This window comes from Pleurodeles waltl, chromosome 2_2 (assembly GCF_031143425.1).
Source record: "Pleurodeles waltl isolate 20211129_DDA chromosome 2_2, aPleWal1.hap1.20221129, whole genome shotgun sequence".
In the NCBI taxonomy this organism is placed as follows: domain Eukaryota; kingdom Metazoa; phylum Chordata; class Amphibia; order Caudata; family Salamandridae; genus Pleurodeles; species Pleurodeles waltl.
The window spans coordinates 767,991,020-768,012,106 of NC_090439.1; the positions used below are offsets into that span (position 1 = coordinate 767,991,020).

Here is a 21,087-nt window from a genome sequence, read left to right on the forward strand (position 1 = left end):
TTAGTTGGTACAGCTCCCATTATTGTCGGTGTCCAGTATATTCAGTGGTTCACTCCTAGGAATATTAATGCCTATAGTACAGAGGTTTCTTGTCCCTTTTCTGCATCTGGCATCTCCTTGCGTGGTTCTGGTTTCAATTCTTTGTTTTGAATTATTGTGTGATTTACCTCTCATTGGAGAAAGCCTGCTAGCTCAGTTGGTTAGAGCATGGTGCTGAAAATACAAAAATAACTTGTTCCATGACTATGGTGGTGTTCTCCAAAGTTTTGTACTGCTATTCTTTGCCCAGGAAAATTGTACTTAATTGAATGTACTTTTTCTATGTTGCATTTTGGAGTTCAGTTGCACAGATGGTAATTGTTTTAATGCATTCCATCTGACTTTAATCACTGCCCACCTTGGTTGAACCGGGTGCTCTATTTCTCCTGATTGAGGGAACCTTCAGTGAACTTTGTGTGCTTTTGATCTGGTCTTTGTGCCTGTGGTATGCCTCTTGGTCTTCCAATTGGGGGACAGGATGTGTTCTCACAGTTCTTCCAGGGTCCTGATTGCATTGATTTGCTTTGACCCTTTTGGGCTTGGACTGGATTTTAAGTTGTTGTTTGCTGTATGATGGATTTCAGCTGGTTTATTGGCCAGACTTGGATTAGGAGTCACCTATGGTTGACTTGTAGCTTCCGTTCTGATCCTGCTTGCTCCTTTGGTCCCAACTAGCACTTTTTTGTTTTCTCGAAATGGCATTCTCGAGTCTTTTGTGTTTGCTTTATGTCGGCATTGTTGGGTGTACTGATGTGCTGCCCTTCTGTTGGTCCCCTTCTGTTTTGGGTAATGAGTCAATCTGACCTGATTTGCTTCTTGTGGCTCTCGGTGGCATGATTGGGTAGTGTTGCCATGCTATAGTGGGTTCATATTATGGTTGCTATGGAAATGCCTCTTGTGGCTTTTTTCATTTTTGTCCTGTGGGCTTGCATCTCCAAGTAAAGTGCTTTGTCATAGACATTTCCCTCAGACTTTCCTATTCTCTATGCAATATGTATAGGGATCCAAGTTCCCAGCAGGCTTTTGTGGTGTCCCTTCCCTCTTAGATGCTTGTTTCTGTGCATTCTTTTGAGCCAGGTCAGCATTTTTTCTGACTGGAGTGCAGTGTTCTTAATCTTGCTCTCTGTTGGCATCTTTGGGTTTTTGCACCTCGTCTGCTGTTTGGTGTTTCAGCTCTCATATTGTACAGGATAAATATGTCTTTTTCTTCAGGTATGTGTAGTTATCTGCCATTTCAATGGTTGTGTGTGGTCTGTGGTGTTGCTTATTCTACTGTATTGGGTGTGGGGGTGTGGAGGGCAGAGTGTCTCCTTGAGTTTGATAATTTTTCTCATTCAGGGGATTTTCTGATTGCCTGGGCTTGCCTCCTTCTTTGGCTAGGTGTTTGTCCTTTTGTTAAGGGAATGTCTGAAGGACTAGTAATTATGAAAGTTAGAGGCAAGCCATCGGGTGATTTATGAGCCCAGCATCAACACAGTTTGCCAGATGTGTATATCCCACTCAGCAAATCATAGGATAACAATTCCAAAACATATTTTCTGTTGATGATATTAAGAAGTAGCTTAAACTGAACTCCTCTCCTAACAGTTTTTTTTGTTAACAAGTGTCTTCTTGAAAAACAATTAAATATGACATGATGTTTGCAGCAGAAATTAGCAAAGGCAATAGCATTTGCCTTTCTAATATGAGTGACAGGAAACGTTGCTAAAATAGTTTCAGAAAAAAATCAAAATGGCCATTGGTTCGTGCACACTTCTCGGACGCTAGCTTGAAGTGCTTTTTATTTGAGAAAACTCAGTGCAAGATACCTGTTGGTGTGTCGCGACTTATGCGCACGCAAGGCCATCTTGGCAATCAAATAGCATTTCAATGTGACTACCAGTGCTTGTGCATGTGTTGTGCTTGTTCAAATGTTGTCATGCGCTATTGTCATGACACACCAGCAGTTTGCTTTTGAGTTTCATTTAAGACTTGAAAATGTCAATGGACATTTTGATCAGTAAATTAATTAAGGGTGAACTAAAATATCAAAAATAATTGTGTCTTGGCAGCATTTTTCAGTGACTGAGATATTGGAGAATGTTTTTTTCTAAAATAAAAATTAAAAATAAAGCACAGAGCAAGAAACTGTGGGAGAGCAGCAGGTGAGTGGAGGTGGGAGAGGGGAGCAGTTGTATGAGCGATAATGATGGTCAGGATTGCCCTTGGAGCAAAAGATTTCTGTTTACAAAATGTAAAAGGATAAACAGAGGGGGAAGGTTCAAAGGAGCAATTTAACTAGTGGAGGAGGGAGAAAGGAGTGTTGATGTGGAGGGGATCACGTCGACTGGAAGGAAGCTCACAGTGGAAGTGATGCACCCACATAGAGTGCTAAAAAAAATGAAAAAAAGTATTTCCCTTCTGTCATACGTGGAAGGATATTAGCCATCTCATCAAAAGAAAGGTAAAAAGTTAATGCTCTACAGGAGGGACAAACACAAGTAGAGGAAAGCAAACCTTCTCTGTGAGTATTGGTGTCACAAACAAAAAGTCTATTGACAGCAAGTAGCTAAACCTATCTATAGGTGGTGCTTAACAAGCAAGTTATCTTCTTCACCCCTGCCCCTCGGGAAACTCCTCCCACCTCTACCTGCCTCTCATTTCTGACCCCCCACTATCCTTTACACTCCACTCAAAAGGGAATGCAGTATGATTATGAAAAAGGAAACCCAGTTCCTAAGCCTCTCGTGAATATGGTAATAAGCACTGAAGCTATGTTAATTTGATGTTTTTGTAACTTGCAACAAATAGTCAGCTATTTTCAGTGGGCCCAGATTGTGTCTATACACTATATAGAATCAGTTTAAAAAGGTGAGTTGAAGCTGCAGAGGTCCATTGTACCAAATATTGACCATCTGTTGTAGACTAAAATTAATTGTGTATTTGGGCCCGTAGCCTCCATCATTTTCCAAAAAGATTTGAAGGCATCCGCTGCATTCTGAAGGAATTAGCAAGCTTTTGCTTTTCCTTCAAGAACAATAAAGCATTTCAGAATATGGAGCAAACCTCCTGTTATTTCATGGAAGGACTTGAGTTAAAATAGTCATACCCCTTTCTCATGGCAGCTTCATACTCTTTTTATCCTCCCTTCATGTTTAGAGATGTTTTCATAGGCCATTGCCTAGAAAGTGTTCACTCAGTTTAGTTATCTAAAGGCAGGGCCGGCTTTATGGCGTGCAACCAGTATGACCGCACTGGAAGCTGACCTGGAGCGGGGCGGGCACTGGCCTCAAGGGGAGCACTGTGTTTAGCAATAATTTGCAATTTAAATGCTGCAGAGTTATTTGTATATTCAGCTTTCAGGGAGCAATAAAAATGTCAAGACAACTCTTGTGATTAATGTTCCTGCTAGAGCGAGAACAGAGTTTTGTCCAGTGGCAGTTTTGACGAATTTTAAAGTAGCGCCGAGGGTTAATATGCCTGCTGTAAAAAACAGATCTGCATTTTATGTGCATAGCTGAGTGGATTAGTAAAGCTAGCCTTTACCAGCACTTTAAAAAAATGAATGCATGTGCAGGGCTTGCTCTAGGGTGGTGCGACCAGTGCCACTGCACCGAGTGCTGACTTCGGATTCGGGTGCCGTATTTGCAGGTATGTAATGCATTTAAAAGCACCTGTGCGGCGTTCCTTCCTCTGGCAAACTTAAGGCAACAATGAAAATGTCACGAGAACTCTGGTGATTAATGATCTGCCTGGAGAGAGAGGGGAGTTTTCTGTAATGGAACTTTTAAGGTAGCTAAGAGGGTTAATATGTCTGCTGCAAAGAACTTGAACCATGCACATCACGGAGTGCATATAATGCAAATAGGTCAACGGGGTTACTGGTTATGTCAGAGAAGTCCTTTCGACACTTGCCGTTTATAAGTTGAAATCCTGATATAGGACAGTAACTATCATCAAAGAACTGTATGCATACTACAAAGTATAGTGTAGAGCATTATTTTATCATAATGCTTTCATCATCCTAATGTTGTAAAAAGGGTTTATTTGGGTAAAAATCAGTTTGTTATTAAAGTGAACCCCCAACCTTGGTGTTACATTTTAAATGCTGAGTCTGTGCTTCTCTAAACCGAACACTCTTAAACCATACAGCCTACCAGTATGGATAACCTATGACTCCTACACCTTGTAGTATTCTGTCTTATTTAATATTTATTATACACTGATTTACACATCTATGATTTATTGTCTTGTTGTAACGTGTGTGCAATGTATAGTGCTCGGACACCCTACACTGGTATATGTGGTGCTATAAAACTAATTAAATACATCTGAGAGGGAGTGTGGTCATGGAAACTTGAGGGGTGCTATTAAAGGGTGGTGAGGCAATCCATGGCAGAGGTGGTCATTGCTGGGTGCCAACAAACATTGTTGCACAGGCCACCAGCACTAATAAGGCTAGCCCTGTGTATGTAAGAGATAGGCTATAGAGAGATGAGAGGCACTTTCTCCAGATCATAGTCAGTGAATCTGAGGAGGGGGCAATGGGGTGGGCATAAGAAAAGATTGTCACACCTGGTGCCACCAGCGCTAAAGTTGGCCCTGTCTAATGGTATTAGTTCTATCCATACTATTTGATCCATCTCCACCCATTGTTCATCCATCTATCAATATTTATGCATCATCCCAATAAATGTATCCATCCCAATCCATCTGTTCATAAATATCTTTAAAATCATCCATGCTAATCCCTTCTTTCAACCTGATCCACCTTCATCCCTTAATACATGTATTTATTTATTTCAAAGTGGTTTAGTTTTCAACAAATAAACATGGCCGCCCCAGCCCACTAGGAAAAAAACAGAATAAAAGGGTGGATGAGGTTAGGTCGTTGAAGCCCCTCTGGATATAAGTAGTGAACTGACCATAGATGAGACCATCCTGAATATCCCAGAGCCTTACACTTTAATAGCCAGGTTTGGGCTTTCTATAAAGAAAGTTAGAATTCTACCCACCCTCAAGATTAAGTTTTCCATATTTGATCTACTTCGTGAAGTGCTAAATGTTGTGAAGGAACTCAGATTTACTACCTTTTAAAAGGAGACAAGGTAATACAGTTCAGACATTTGCTTTGATTATATCACAAATCTGCAAAGCTTTGTCAAATGAGTGAATAGCTATATCACTCATGTAGGCGGTGTGGCAGCCGTGCAAGAGATTTCCTGAACTGATGAATGTAATAGACTTAATCCACACCATTCACCTCTGTATTGCCCATTATGGGACGTGTGACAGCTATTCCAAAAATCTGGAGGAAATGTGTGGCTATAGCGTGAACAAAATGCGTACTGGCTAGTGCTGGTGGCATGGTCCCCCACCCAGGATTAATGACTCGAAGCTGGGCTTGGTATCTTGTGATAAAAAGATTGACACGTCTGAAAAATGCTACCCAGCGCTAAAAACAAAGCATATCTAGAGCGACTGGAGAGCCTACCTACTGAGATATAGGGTGAATGCAGGAGATTAGCTCGAATAATGATTGAATACAGATTGACTAAGATGGGGGACAATGGGAGCCCCTATGGATGTCTGTGTACACCATGAAAGGCAACCCAATTGACTGTATTCAATTTGCATTTTGTAAATGTGACATTTAGCCATAAGAATGTTGATTGTGCTAAAAATGTATGAGAATGTATATTATAAAATTACATAATCATAGCACTGTATATAACCTATACATTTGTTGGTGTATAGACACCTGATTACCTATGTTGGAACAAGTGCAATAAAACAATGCAGAAAATTAAGAAAGGGGACTCCTTGTCACTCACAAGTTTCATTGAGCGGTTCTTCTTTTAGATGGACATGTGGATGTCATGGGAACCCATTTGAAAGGGCACTTGATGGCCATTTAGTATTTGAGGTACACGGAGCACACAGATATTGAAGAGCAAATGTAAAAGGGCGACCTCTTTGTTGTTCCACATAATAATTTGCAGGATGTTGGCATCAATCCAGTTTGTGTTGCTGCCATTGATTATGGATGAATGAATTTACCCCCTTCTAATGCCAGCCCTAATAATCCTACCCTCTCCTTAACCTTTTCAGAGGAATGGCCTGTGCAGCCTTGTTGGTGGCTGGTAGGGGGTTGAGGTGTAGTAAAATAGTTGGTTCCCTTCATTCAGGTTGATGCGCAGGTCGCTGAGGTTGCTTGAGTATGTTCTGTACTTCATACGACTCTGAAACCTGACTGAAGGTCATGCAGGACTTTTCTTGCAGCAGTCTGTGTATTTCCTTTCCCAGGGTCTCACCCTAGAATGGGAGGTTGAAAATAGCTATTTAATTTGATTAGATTTGCGGGTCTGCTGATGGGTTAGCAGCTATGACTTTCTGAGCAAAGCTTCATTTGGTCTACAATAGTTTGTCTATTGGTCTCATGGTTTTCTAAGCATTATTGCTTATTGCAGTTGAGTGCCCTGCATTAAGAAAGCTCACGTGCCTTTGACATGCCATTGTCTGTTTATTACAGCTTTGAAATACTCTTCATATTAATGCTCTGGTCTGGGTATTGATGGAGATGGCTGTGCTACCTATGTAGCTGCCTCTTAACAGTACCAATATTTGGTATTTACATCTTCATAAAGTGTGCACTTGAGTACTGGGTGCCTTGGGTCTGGGCATCTCAGCTTTGTTTGCACTGCGATTGATGCTGCTGGAAGGACTCACCAGGAACAGCCCAGTACTGAAACTTCTTCCTCTGCCCCACTGTAATTTGTGTCAGATTGGTGGATCTTTAGGTCAATAGATTTAGAAAGACGATCAACCTTTCTCTACACTGAGGCACACTTTGTACATAAAAGTCACCAAAACACCTTCAATGATTTTGTTTGTCTAGCGTTGAGTTAGTGTGGATGGAATGGAGTCCTGCTGCTCTCCTGTACCAGATAACATACTACAGTGCTTTCTAAAGGACTTCCACAGCTATCCCAAATCCGGCCTGACCTTCTCCTGTCACCTCACTAGATGTGATAACTCGTGCATGTAATACTGTTCAAAACTGCCTGTTGTACACAGGCTTATTCTGCCTGCCCTGTAGAGTGTGTAACTTGGAGCTGGCTGCACGGTACTGATGCCCTGTGTGGCAGACACACAGATAGTGGCAGCCAGTGCCACCACCCTTTGTGTTTCACTCTTTGATGTGGCAGTGGTGGTGCTGGTAGCTAGGGCCTTTCTTGCGACTGGCAACTGTATAATCACCACCCAATAATTTAAAATGTATTGCTTTATGGGAAGTCCTAATTGGATGAAATTTCGGGCTCCTCGGAGTACGTTTGAGCTTGTTGGCCCATCCCTTCTCTTTGCACTCATTCCTCTGCTCTCATTTCCTCTCTCCCCAGTGGTAGCTCACACGAGCCAACATGTACTTTCTGTGTCTTTCTATATTCACGCAAGGAATGCTGCGCGGAGGAATCATTTTACAATCTGATAATTGGACACGCGTTTACCTATGCTCCCTGGCAAATCAGCATGTTGAAAGTGGAACCTCATTACTTCCTTTCTTGCATGCATCATGCTATATAAAATAATGCGCTCCTGATGCACAATTATTTTTAATGTATGGCTTTAGAGTGGAGCAAGAGCGGTGCCAGTTCAAACGGCCAAATTAGTTCGACTCTGGCGATCTCTTCCCGCATTTTACCGGGCAAAACAGGAAGAAACGAATAAACGTGAGGTTCGCACTTAATATGGTCAGGTGTGGTTAATTTACAGCTGGCTGAAACCTTGCAGTTTTCTGTTGGAATTGAAGCTCGTTCCGTCGCAAAGAAGGAAATTTGAGTGATTTCGGTTGAAATTATGGATGTTGTCACATAATTCATCTTAACAAAGGAAAACTCTCATTACTTCATACAGTAAATCGAGTTTTGCAATTAATAAAGGGGACGAGGAAGGGAAATACTGACAAAACAAATATTTTTTGTTCCAGTACCTGCTGAATGAGAAGACATGCATTTGATATTAATGTTTAATTGGATTTTTTTTTTAAACGAAATGCTCCTCATTAATTCCAACTCATAAACTGTACAACTTAGAATGTTTTACTTCTCTATTTTCTAAATGCATGGCTGATTTCTGTTTATAACTTTTAATTGCCAGCAAGCTCTAATTTCCTTCACCCTCTTTCCGTTGGCATTTTGTAATTCCCTCTTTTTTCTTACCAGAATAACCTCCACCTATCCTCTTTCACTCTCCCTTTACCTCTTACATCTTACACTTCCCTCCTGTCCTTCAACTTCCTTTTATTTTCTTTGTCCTCCACTTTTTCTAAACATGGAACCACAAAGTCCCATTTCCCTCTCATTTTCTGAGTCTTTATCCATGTTTTTCTGTATTGATCTCCTTGCCTATTTTCCTATTTTTTTCAATTTTTGCCTTGGAATATTACGTATTTCTATTCTTTTTTTAAAAAATATCAATTTTGAACTATTGAACTTCAAAGTGTTAATTCTTAGTGTTTGGGTAACCATCGCTGAATACCAGGTTTGACATGTTGTTCCTTTCCAAAGCTACAAGACCGTGAACTTCGTTTGCTCAGACTGGAGGAAGACATTAGCCAGATCCAAGAAAAACACCGAAGTACTCGAGAAGAACTGTTGGAAGTGCAGTCACATTTCAAAATTGCTGAGATGAACTTAGCCAGCTCAGAAAAACAGATACAACATCATAAAAAACAGGTGAGAAATGCCGCATTACATGCCCACGAGGCAAGACTTTCTCTGGTATAAACTTGATATATGAAGTAACCCATGGCACAGGCCCCTGAAGCCCCTACAGCACATTGGGGTCTCCCAAACCCTTCATGGAGGCCCCATTCAGCCCAAGGTCTTACTTTAAGATATGAGAGATATGGGAGACTCGGAGCCCCTCATCATATTTTGGGAGGTTCTCCATTTGCATTACGCCACTACTGTGGGACTTCGGTACATAGTATCAGTCCACGAGTGGATCACCACAGACAGTGGTGCTCTAACATTGGAGCCAAAGTGAGCAGCGAAATAATTATTTATGCATACAGCATTTGAGGCCAAAGAGGTTATGGGCTTTTCTAGCGTACACCTTCTGGAATAGTTTCAAAGTGCTTATGAAAATAATCAGTCATAAAAACACGGAAATAAACTTGTGGACTACAGTATGGCTCCACCTCTCCCCATTGACTTAAGGGTGAAAGACTATGATATCCGAAGTATATGAACACATGGTTTATAGTATGGTGGTATGATGCTAAAACGGGAGCAATAAGATGTCACCTCAGGATAGATCTGACCCACTCTTAAAAGCACGGAAACAATATTGTGGACCACAATATGATTGCATATCTCCCCACTGGCATAAGGGTGAAACACAATGATATCAGAAATATATGAACAGATATTAGAACATTGGAATGGTTGGTGCTCCATTGCAGACAATGAAGTGCTATGAGCTTTTACTTGCTGGTAAAAGCCTGGAGCATCAACATTCCATTGTTCTTTGTTCACAGCACCAGGTATGAACGAAGTCTCAGGGGGCCTGAGGGGATTTTTAACCCCTCAGTCTTCATGAGGAATTTGTTTTATTTAATAGAACATTCTGTCCTCTCGTGGCAAAATGTTCTAATAGCCTTAGAACCTGCTGTAGCGGGCTCTACCACCCATTAAAGGCCCTCCCCGCTTTCAGCTCGGGCCTTTAATGCCCGGTAGAGCCCGCGACGGAGGGTTCTAAGGCTATAGTATGTGGTACTTTGTTAGGATGTTAACAGACAGAGCAACAAGAGTGTCACCTCAGCATAGATATGACACTTTTATCAAATTCCAGTCTGAGAGAATGCAGTTCAATGTGTAGATTTGTGTTTTAGAAGAAATCCTACAATAATCGCACTTTGAGACTGCTAAAAACCAGCAATGTCTCATTAAATCACCCTGGCTTTCTCTTTCTTAGTGTACCAAGCACACAGTTCCTTTCCAGAGCAACTAAAACTGTAACAAATGCAGGACTTGCAACGCACAGTGGCTGTGGATGCACACTAGGTCAGCCCAATATAAAATGGTAGAAAAATATACATGTGAAGGGACTGTAACCAAGATCAACAACCATGAATGATCTGGCTCATGTAGCACATTATACAAATGGCTGTATTTGTTTCTTCTTTCCTTCCAGCTTGAGCCCTAGTTGGCATCTTGACAGTAATGCAGTGGAATGCGAAGTAGGGCAATAACCAGTTATCAAACATTTTTGTGCCTTTTCAATATGTATACAATAAGGGTAATTACCGTTGCATCTCACAGTAATGTAATCTATGATTACCAGCACCGAATGGATAATGGTAGTGGTGAAAAGTTGACAATTATTCCATTGGTAACCTTACTACTGCTTGTTATTCCCAACCTTTTCTGCCAAGCCTCTAAATATGGTGGTGATGGCTATGTGATGTTATTTCTGCAACCTTTAGTCACAGATTCCAAATGTATGTTTCATCCTCGTCTCGCAGGAGGAACAGCACATCATTGAGATGCTGTCTAGAATCATGTGCCTCAACACTGTTTTGGTTTCTGCCTGCTCTATTAGTCTGATATTTTAGCCCGATATTTTAGCCCTTAGTCTGCAATGATGATCACACTAGCAAATATGTCCGAAAATTAGTTCCAATTTATCAGCATTGCCTGCACCATTTTCTGACATTTTTTTTCAAAAAATCCTGTATGTCTCGTGACTCGCTGCTAATATTGCTTCTGATAGTTATTAACGCAAAAAGATTTCTTGTAGCAAAAGGCTGCCTGGTACATTGAAGTTGGTTCTGGAAATTGATGATAGGTATCCAGTATTAACAGCACATCTCCCTTTAATTTGTCGAATTGTTTGTTTTGGCACAGAGGGGAACATTTAGACTACTAGCCATTTTCCTTATTTGGCATTACTGCGAAGGACTATGTGGGGCGTAGTTGTTTACTAGAAAGTTTTTATTGCTAGAAGCAATATTCTACATGTGGAGACCTTTTGGCTTCTGCAATCCCTCCCTCGCTTTTTATGGGTTTTAACAAAGTACTTTAACGTCATGTTTTTTGTGTGAGGCTCTAGAGAACTCAAGTTAGTTCCTCTGATGGTGGTTGAGCACACAGTGAGGGTATGTCTACGAAATGGGTTGTGGTGACCTACCTCAGCTAAAACAGTACCTCACTTCAGCAGCAATGAGGTGCACAGAAATGACCTGCAGTTTTCCTTAGTGGGTGCTCTGGCTACAAGCAAAGATCTGCACCACAGACTTATGATATGCTGCCGGTGGTCTGTGTATTTCCCTTTGTGCTGGTATAGGAAAGGATTTTTCGCTTGCTGCCAAACACTAGCAGAAGTCAAAACACCAGACAACTTTGTGCAGATTTGTTAGTTTGCCCGTATCTTGTTGCAAATGCCTACAATGACAGAATGGACTAATTCTTGGGAAACTAATTATGTTCCACAGTCTCAACTATATTATTAAAATAGGTATTTAGTGAATTATTGTTGATGCACAATCAACGAACCATCTTGATGTATGCTTCCCAGGCAACATGTTTTTCTCGAAAACAAAGCGCATTATCCTAATTCCACAATTATTGGTACTCATTCTCTTTGTAAGAAAACAACATGTATCAGAACAACATCCTATCATTAGACATCATAAGCTAGTTCTAAACAATAAATTTTGTCATGCACCTTGTATTCATTGTATTAAAGCCGATGAGACCTTTTATATAATTCCTTTAAGTATCATCTAGGACTCCTCAGAGTAATTGGTAATATATATATATATATATATATAGTTCAGAATGTACTGCTTTCAGTTGGAATTCAGCTACATCAATTTAGGTCTATTTTGTCAGAAAAAATCATAATTGATTTGTACACCAAATTACCTGTTCTGTTTAGTTTAACCCCCTCTCCTTGACGGTTCTCATTATGTCTAATTGAAATAACACCTACACAATTCATGATCAAATACACAAAAGTGCCATTCTAATGACTGCACCACTCCTTCTCATGCATACAAAATATTATGTTCGTTCCATTAACTTCGCTCTCGTTAACTAACACTCGTTGGTCTGTCCTCTTATTACAAGTTCTTAATAGACTTTATCAGAGGTTCCATTGGCATCCACGAGTCTGTCATATAGCACACACTACCTATTATGAAAACATCATACCCATGTGTAGTATTCAGTGCCCATACATTAAACATTAAACATATCTCACATTCTTTAACAATGCTTGTGTCAACCTGGAAATAAAAGCATCAACATTACTAACTGGTGACTTTCATCTCCACCTATCGTTTTATAAGTGCATAGCGGGATTCCCATGCCTCATACACACCTTTCCTACCTCTGTAAAGGTTCATCCCAGGGCTTAGTTATCCTGATTGATCCTGCAGTAACTGATTAAAACATAATTCCGTGTCTAAAGCTATTTTCAGCTAATGGTCACAGTCGCCACACAAAATTGGAACACTTGGAGACTGGCACCACTTGACAAGTCTGGACTCTAAGCAAGGGAGCCCAGGCGTTGGCAGGTGAAGTCTTTGTTGTCTCCGACACCTCTTAACAGGAGGCAGGCTCAGTCTAAGACCTTGAATAACCTTTGTTGTAGAAAGCAAAGTTCAGTCCTTTCACTCCAAGTACAGAAGCAACAGGTCAGCACAACAAAGCAGCATCAAGCTGTTCCTGGAAGAATTTCCTCAATCCAGGATTCTAACTATATGGGGCCAGAGCTCCAGCACTTATATTCATTTCCGTCTTTGAAGTAGAGCATGTTCAAAGAGAAGTCTTTGTAGTGCACAAGACCCTGCCTTACCCTGCCCTGGCCCCAGACACAGTCCAGGGGGTTGGAGACTGCTTTTTGTGAAGACAGACACAGCCCTATTCAGGTATTAGCTCCTCCCACCACTTTAGCTCAGGAAGACCCATCAGGATATGCAGGGCACACCTCAGCTCCCTTTGTGAGACTGTCTAGAGCGTTTAGAGTGAATGCACAAACTTATAAATTCAAAAACCAACTTCACCAAAAGGTAAATGATACTTAAAAGATATTTCAAGGCAATCCCCACGTTACTCTATGGGACAGATTGGCCTTGCAATAGTGAAAACTGAAGTAAGCAGTGTTTCACTATCAGTACATGTAAAGCACACCAGTACATGTCCTACCATTTAAATACACTGAACCCTGCCACTGGGGATACCTCGGGCATATCTTAGGGGTGACTTACAGGTAGTAAAAGGGAAGGTTTGGGCCTGGAAAGTGGTTGCACTTGCCAAGTCAAAATTGCAGTTTAAAACTACCCAGACTGACACCGCAGTGGCAGGTCTGAGACATATTTACAGGGCTACTCATGTGGGGGCACTGTCAATGCAGCAAGCCTACTAACAGTATTTCAGTCAAGGCCCTGGGCACACTTGGTGCGCTAATCTAGGGACTTACTAGTAAACCCAATATGCCAATCATGAAAAAAGCAATCACCAATAGAATTTAGACAGAGAGCACTTGCACTTTAGCACTGTTCAGCAGTGGTAAAGTGTCCAGAGTCCTAAAGCCAACAAAAACAAGATTCAGCATAGGGTCAAAAACAGAAGATCATAAGCAAAAAAACAGGGCAAACCACGCCAAGAGCTGACAGGTCTAACAATTGGTGGAAAACAAATTTATGTTTTTCACTACCAGGACATGTAAAACCTAAAGGTAAATGTTCTACCTCTTAAATACTCTGCACCCTGCTATTTGGGCTGTCCTGGGCCTACCCTAGCGGTGAGCTATACGTATAAAAAGGGAAGGTTTGGGCCTGGCAAAAGGGTTATTTTGCCAGGTTAGCATGACAGTTTACAACTGTGCACACAGAGTCTGCAGTGGCAGGCTGAGATGTTTGTGAAGTACTACTTTAGTGGGTGGCACAGTCAGTGCTGCAGGGCCATTAGTTTAATTTAATGTACATTCCCAGGGCACAGACAGTGCTGCTTTACCAGGGACTTAGAAGTAAATTAAAAATGCCATTTGGGAAATGAGCCAATGTTAACATGCACATGCACTTTAGTACTGGTTAGGAGTGGTAAAGTGCCCAGAGTCCTAAGGCCAGCAAAAGCAAGTTCAGCAAAAATAAGGGGAGAAAGGTAAAACATTTGGGTGGAACTCACCGTAAGGCTGACTGGTCTAACAGTTTTAGTGTTCCTAATTGTTTAAAATTGCATCCTTATTTGGGATGCTGCATAGGATACCTTTTGGGTGGGTGTGCTTGTGTAGTAATGTGTAGGATCAGATCTCTTGAGACCGGAATTTAGTTATTGCCATTGAGGAAAACAGAGGTAAATCATTTATTATTGTTCTATTCACTATATATTGACCAGAGTAAAATCTTGAGGCCTTATTTAGAGTTTGGCATAGAGGGTAGTCTTTGAAAACTGCATTGGAGTACCCTCTCTGTTGAACCATCTGTCTGGCTGCCTGATTTACAGCGGTCTGACCTAAAAGTATATTAGGAGTCTACTCTGTCACTGACCTAATCCCACAATGGAGTACAACTTAGAGTGGATGGTGTTATTTTCTTTTGATTTTCGTCACCGCCAGGGAAAACCTGATAGTGAAACAAAGTAATTTATTTTAAAAAAAACCATATATAATAATGACCCTCACACCATAGGAGGTGACCCCTATGCTGTGGTTGGGGGGGTATTCTATTTTTGTTTTTACAGAAACATAAACTTTTGAAAAGCGTGACAGGCAGCTATCATGTTTGATGGAGCCTTCAGTCAAATTTTTATCACATTACAAGGAACTTCTGCTGAGATTATAGCATCACTAAATGTGGAGAATGGGTACCCCACGAGAGTGATGAAGTATTTTACTATGTCACCCTGATTGAATACAAACTGTACTCCATGATTTAAATCAGGCCCTCTTTAAGTGCTCACCCCCTTAGTCTGGTGAGAGGTACAGACTCTGCATAGCTTTTCAGTGCTTTAGTTGTCCCCATATAAAATAGGATTTTGCTCCTTTAAAGTGTATAAAAAACATTTTCACAACATATATTGTTAGGTCTCCAAATAGATGTGTTTCAATGTTTTGGTGATAAAGACACTTCAACAAATGTGGAATTGTACTGTGCCATAGCTGTCAGACCTGCCAGCACTTTTTTGATAGGTTTAAATGAATGCAAATTCCTCTGTAAACCAAGTTCAAGATGTGGTCTGTAGCAAAGCATCAACATAATGAAAAACATGGACTGAATACAAATGTGTTATATCACAACTGAGTTCCAGAAGAACATATCTGAGAAAGATAGGAGACATTTTCCAGAAACCTTAAGCAGAGTTGTAAAAGAGAAAGGGAACTTGGGTTACTGGTTGAGAAGGGTGAAACCCTACTCAAAAGCAAATACAGTTCTTATAAGGGTGAAACACTAGCAAGCCCTATATTAACCTCTGCTTACCCCTCTACTAGATTGGCACAAAAGCAGTCAGGCTTCATTTAGAGGCAATGTATTAACTATTTATGCAGCATTTCAAACAGTAATAGAGTGAAAAAACAAATTCACACCAATTTAGATGAATAGAGTAAAATGTAATAATTTATATGAGACCAAAATGACAAAAATCCAATCAATGAAATCAGGGATATGCAGTGTTAAAGATTTGAGTGAAAACTGTGCTTAGAAGCACTAAGACCCAACTGTGCATGTCTCGTCAAACCGGACCGGGACAAAGTCTCAAATTAAGGTCAACCACACTAGCACCACTTGAGAGGCTCACAGCAGGCAGAGTCTAGATGCTGGGTTCCATGTGGTTGAAGCCTTTTTTTCCCTGAGGCTCTGATCAGGAGACCAACAAAACAAGCATTGGCGGGTAGAGACAGATTTAACCTAAGTTATAAGCACAGTCTTGAATTCTGTTACTATTGAGTTTATTTCTTACTCAGAATTATTTCAAAACCAATTATAATAGTCAAAAAACGATAGGGAAATTAGAAAAATGAAAAGGCTTGTATACAATACAGTGACTGAAAACACATAACAAATTGTACTTTACTAGGTATAACAATCGACCTACACAAACACAGGACTTATACAATCACAATTAATGATATTACAGGAGGACAGAAACACAAACATGAGCCCTATACATTTAAATAGTGGTCACCATTAACATTTCACATGTAATCCACTTCTGCATGCTAAGGTACTGGGCTTCTGCGTACACTTACTAATCTAGTGTTAAATATTGCTTTCACACTAGTGTATTCTAGTGTACCTACACTCTTTATATTCTCATCAAGTATTTAATAAACCCAGTGCTCTTGCACTCTATAAAGTCAACGCGTTTCGGCCTTTCAATTTAAGGCCTCATCAGGACTGGAAAAGGGCAGAAGGAATTCTTAGTTCTTGTTGCCCACATCTGGGGTACCGAACTTGTTTAAAATCAATTCCTGTTAAGAGCCGACTGAAGATGCTTCTAGTCGCCTTTCTCGTGACCGGCGTCTAAATTGGGAACGCTCGCATTTAGGAACACGTGCAATTTTGAAGCCGTGTTCCGTGCAGCACTCGCTACATGGACTGAATACAAATGTGTTATATCACAAATGAGTTCCAGAAGAACATATCTGAGAAAGATAGGAGACATTTTCCAGAAACCTTAAGCAGAGTTGTAAAAGAGAAAGGGAACTTGGGTTACTGGTTGAGAAGGGTGAAACCCTACTCAAAAGCAAATACAGTTCTTATAAGGGTGAAACACTAGCAAGCCCTATATTAACCTCTGCTTACCCCTCTACTAGATTGGCACAAAAGCAGTCAGGCTTCATTTAGAGGCAATGTATTAACTATTTATGCAGCATTTCAAACAGTAATAGAGTGAAAAAACAAATTCACACCAATTTAGATGAATAGAGTAAAATGTAATAATTTATATGAGACCAAAATGACAAAAATCCAATCAATGAAATCAGGGATATGCAGTGTTAAAGATTTGAGTGAAAACTGTGCTTAGAAGCACTAAGACCCAACTGTGCATGTCTCATCAAACCGGACCGGGACAAAGTCTCAAATTAAGGTCAACCACACTAGCACCACTTGAGAGGCTCACAGCAGGCAGAGTCTAGATGCTGGGTTCCATGTGGTTGAAGCCTTTTTTTCCCTGAGGCTCTGATCAGGAGACCAACCAATTAGCCCTTGGAGTCACTGTGGTTGTCCCGGGAGCAAGATGCAGGCAGTGTGACAGCAGAGTAGCAGTCCTTCATGAAGAGCAGCACAGCAGTCCTTTTGAGTCTTCCACAGGTCCAGAGGTGTACTGAAGTTTGGTCTTAGGGTCCAATATTTATACCTGGTGCCAGAATTGAAGTAGGAGAAGGTTCTGGAGGTTTTCTTCCTTAGAGATGTTTGGAATTTCCAGCCTTCCTGTCTGGGGTCACAATAGACTGGTGTCAAACCCTTTGTGAGTGTGCTCAGGCAGAGCCTTTGTGATGTGTAAGTGTGGTAGGTGACAGCTACTCCCCTGATCAAGTCAGAGCTGGTCCATCCTGCCAACACCTTTTCTCCCTTTGCATCACCGTCTCAGAGCAATGCACAAAGACCAACTTCCAGCTGCACCTAGTCATGTGATACAGGCAGCTAGAACCAAATGTTTAGGACAAGAAAATGGCAACTTTCTAAAAGCAACATTTTCAGAATTATAAGTTAAAATCAGACTTCATGTTTAAAAGGGTTTTAAATTACAATTCCTTGGACACCACATTTGAACTCTGTACCTGCTCCCAGTTTAAAGGTATCACTTATTAAATCTAATAATGTAATCCAATGTTACCAAATGGGAAAAGTAGACCTTGTAATAGTTCAAAATGAATTTAAGTGATTTTCACTACCAGGACATGCACAACTTAAAACGACTTGTCCAGCTTTTAAAATTACACTGCACTCTGCCCTCTGAGCTGTTTAGGGCCCAGTCTAGGGGTGACTCATATGTATTAAAAATGAAGGATTAGGACTGTCAAAAGGTTCATTTTGCAGGGTCAAAACTGCAGTATAAAATTGCCGATGCAGACTTCAATGAAGGCCTGAGATGTTTAAAAGGGCTACTAAAGTAAGTGGCACAAGCAGTGCTGCAGGCCCACTAGTAGCATTTGATGTCTAGGCCCTGGTTATATGTAGTACCACATTGCTTGTGACTTACAAGTAACTTAAATGTGCCAATTGGGTGTAAATCAAATTCATATTGTTTGAAGGCGAGCACACAAGCACTTTAGCACTGGGTAGCAGTAGTAAAATGCACAGAATCCTAGGGCCAGCACAACCAGGAGGATGGATGGCAAAAAGCTGGAGGGAAAACCACACCAAGGATATCAGGTCCACTAACATTTTACTACTACAGATTTACATTTTTCCACTGATATTTCATTTTTCATGTTTTGTTGTGGTATCAACTCAAGTTTGTGATGGAAACTGGTGTGAAACCCATGAGTGAATCCAGAAACATCTACATTTCCAAATGCTAGATAAAACTCCAAATTCAGCAATGGGTCATTTGTGTAGATTGCTCAAGGTTTTATCAAAGAAGCCAATCATTGAAACAAAAAACAGCAAAAATAAGCTGAAAAGGTGCTATTGGGGACAAAATTATAATCAGCATTTTTTTGCTTCAATGGCCCATTTGCAGAGTAACATACTGCTATGTCCATCAGGCCTTTCTGGTCTGAGAAATATATAATGTTTATTGGTTGTCCAATAGCACACAACACCCAGTGCCAGGAATTGAGCAACAGCCTATTTTGATTCTTCATTCTGTACTGATGGCAGTTCAGTTCGTAAAACCTGGTGAATGAAAAATAGATATGAAGGAAATATACAGAATTTAGAAATGTGAACAGTATATTGACTTTAGAAATCATGATTTTTTGCATGCCTCTGAATTTGGGATTATCCTACTATCAAGTGATTCAGAGGGCATTTTGCAAAATGTGTTCTTTATTGCATACTGACATACATTTTGAAGTCAGCAATGGAGAGAAATCTAATTGGAAATACAAATGTGCTACTGTTCTCTGTTCCCACACTTCTGATGAAAAAGTTACCATGCTTATGTGGCAGGGCTTATCATCCAAAATAGGAAAGACCCCAAAACACATCATGGAGACCTGAAGTTTTTGGCATAAAAATGACCCTTTTTAGAGGTGTAGCTATACTCTGCATGGGCCACTGCCCATGTAAGCCTACCAAACTGAGATATTACTGAATGTACGATGGAACAATGCATGCGAGTACTACGCATGCCTTAACAATGCGGTCGAAACAACAACCACGTTGTTTCCATGCATGCCTTTACCACGCATGCCTTTACAACGATTCTACGTTATAAAAGCATGCCTAGTAGAGGCATGTGTGGGAATGGCATGTGTGGCTCTATCATGCCACCCTCCACGCATCCTAAGGCCCAAAAGTACCCAACGCCTAATACTTAAACTACCCCACCCACCGTAAAAAAATAAATAAAGGCCTGAGCCCCCACCCCATCACTAAAACAAAACTACTCTGCCCCCCCACAACAGCCCTAAGGCCCAAACGTCCCCACCCCTAATACTTAAACTACCCCAACCCCCACCTGCCCTAAAAACAAAACTACCCCAACCCTCGCCCCTAAACACAAAACTTCCTCAACCCCCTCCCCCCCCCACTGGCCCTAAGGCCCAAACGTACCCCACCCCTAATATTTAAACTACCTCACCCCTAAAAACAAAACTAGCCCATCCTCCCCACCGCCTTCCCTAAAAACAAAAGTACCCCAAACCCCCACCCCTGCCCCTAAAAACAAAATGACCCCGACCCCCCCACCCTGCCCCTAAAAACAAAAATACCCTGAGCCCCCTACCTAATCTAAAAATAAACCACCCCCACCTGCCCTAAAACAAAAATACCCAGAACCTCCCACCCCTGCCCCAGAAACCAAAACTACCCCAACACCCTCCACCCACCCTGAGCCCTAAAATCTTCCCTAACCCCCACTCACCCTAAAAACAACAAACTCCCCACCCTAAAACCAAAACTACCCCAACCCCACCCCCTAATAACAAAATGACCCCGACCTCCTCCCCTGCCCCTAAAAGCAAAACTACCCCCACCCACAGCCCTAAAACATTCCCCGACCCCCCACTCACCCTAAAAACAAGCAACCCCCACCTGCCCTAAAAACAAAACTACTGTGACCCCGCCTCCCCCTAAAACAAAAACTACCCCAACACCCCCACCCACCCTGAGTCCTAAAACTTTCCCCAACCCCCCACACACCCTGAAAACACCTGACCACCCCAGCCTCCCTAAAAACAAAACTACCCTAAACCCACATTCCAGCCCCTAAAAACAATACTACCCTGAATCCCCCATGCCTGCCCATAAAAAAACGAAACTACTCCAAACCCCTACCCCGCCCCTAAACAATATTACCCCGACCCCCACCTCTGCCCCTATAGCCCAACCCCAAGCTCTTAATCCAACCCCCACACCTAAAAACTACCCCCCAAACCCTATCCCAGCCCATTTACCTGGCTGCACCCTCTCCCTATCCACCCTAAAAAAAGACAAAAAACAAACATCCCCAGCCTGCCCCGAAAACAAAACATAGCCCAATTGCACCCCAAGCCCTTTATCGACTCCCACCCTTAAAAACTACATCCAACCCTATGCAACCCCACACCCTAATCCCTACCTTAACAAAAACAAAAAAACACCCCCTCACCCCTGCCCCTAAAAAAAAAAATAGCCCAACCTGCACCCCAAGTCTACTTACCTGACCGCGTCCTCTCTCGATCCACTCTGCCTTTTTCTCTGCCTTAACCAAGCATATGTGTAGTTCAGTTTCATACATGCGTGGTTAAGGCAAAGAAAAAGCCATGTGTTGTTCTAGCAAGCATGTTTACTCTTGTGTGGGAGACTCCTGCGTTGTTACCAATGCGTTGTTCAGGACGTTTCCCATTTCTGAATACCAGATGCCTAAGTGCGAGCAGCTTTCACTGTTTTTCTTACCCATAATGCCC

General features: G+C 41.4%; 1 protein-coding gene across 2 annotated transcripts in view; it reads left to right on the plus strand.

The window, feature by feature from the left end:
* LOC138282607 (polyamine-modulated factor 1-binding protein 1-like) overlaps positions 1 to 21,087 on the plus strand; it is a 1,030,040-nt gene that overhangs the window by 935,757 nt on the left and 73,196 nt on the right. For both annotated transcript variants that reach the window (XM_069220389.1, XM_069220390.1), the window contains exon 27: positions 8,586 to 8,753. In XM_069220389.1, the coding sequence (XP_069076490.1) occupies positions 8,586 to 8,753 (168 nt within the window). The remainder of the gene's footprint in view (positions 1 to 8,585; positions 8,754 to 21,087) is intronic.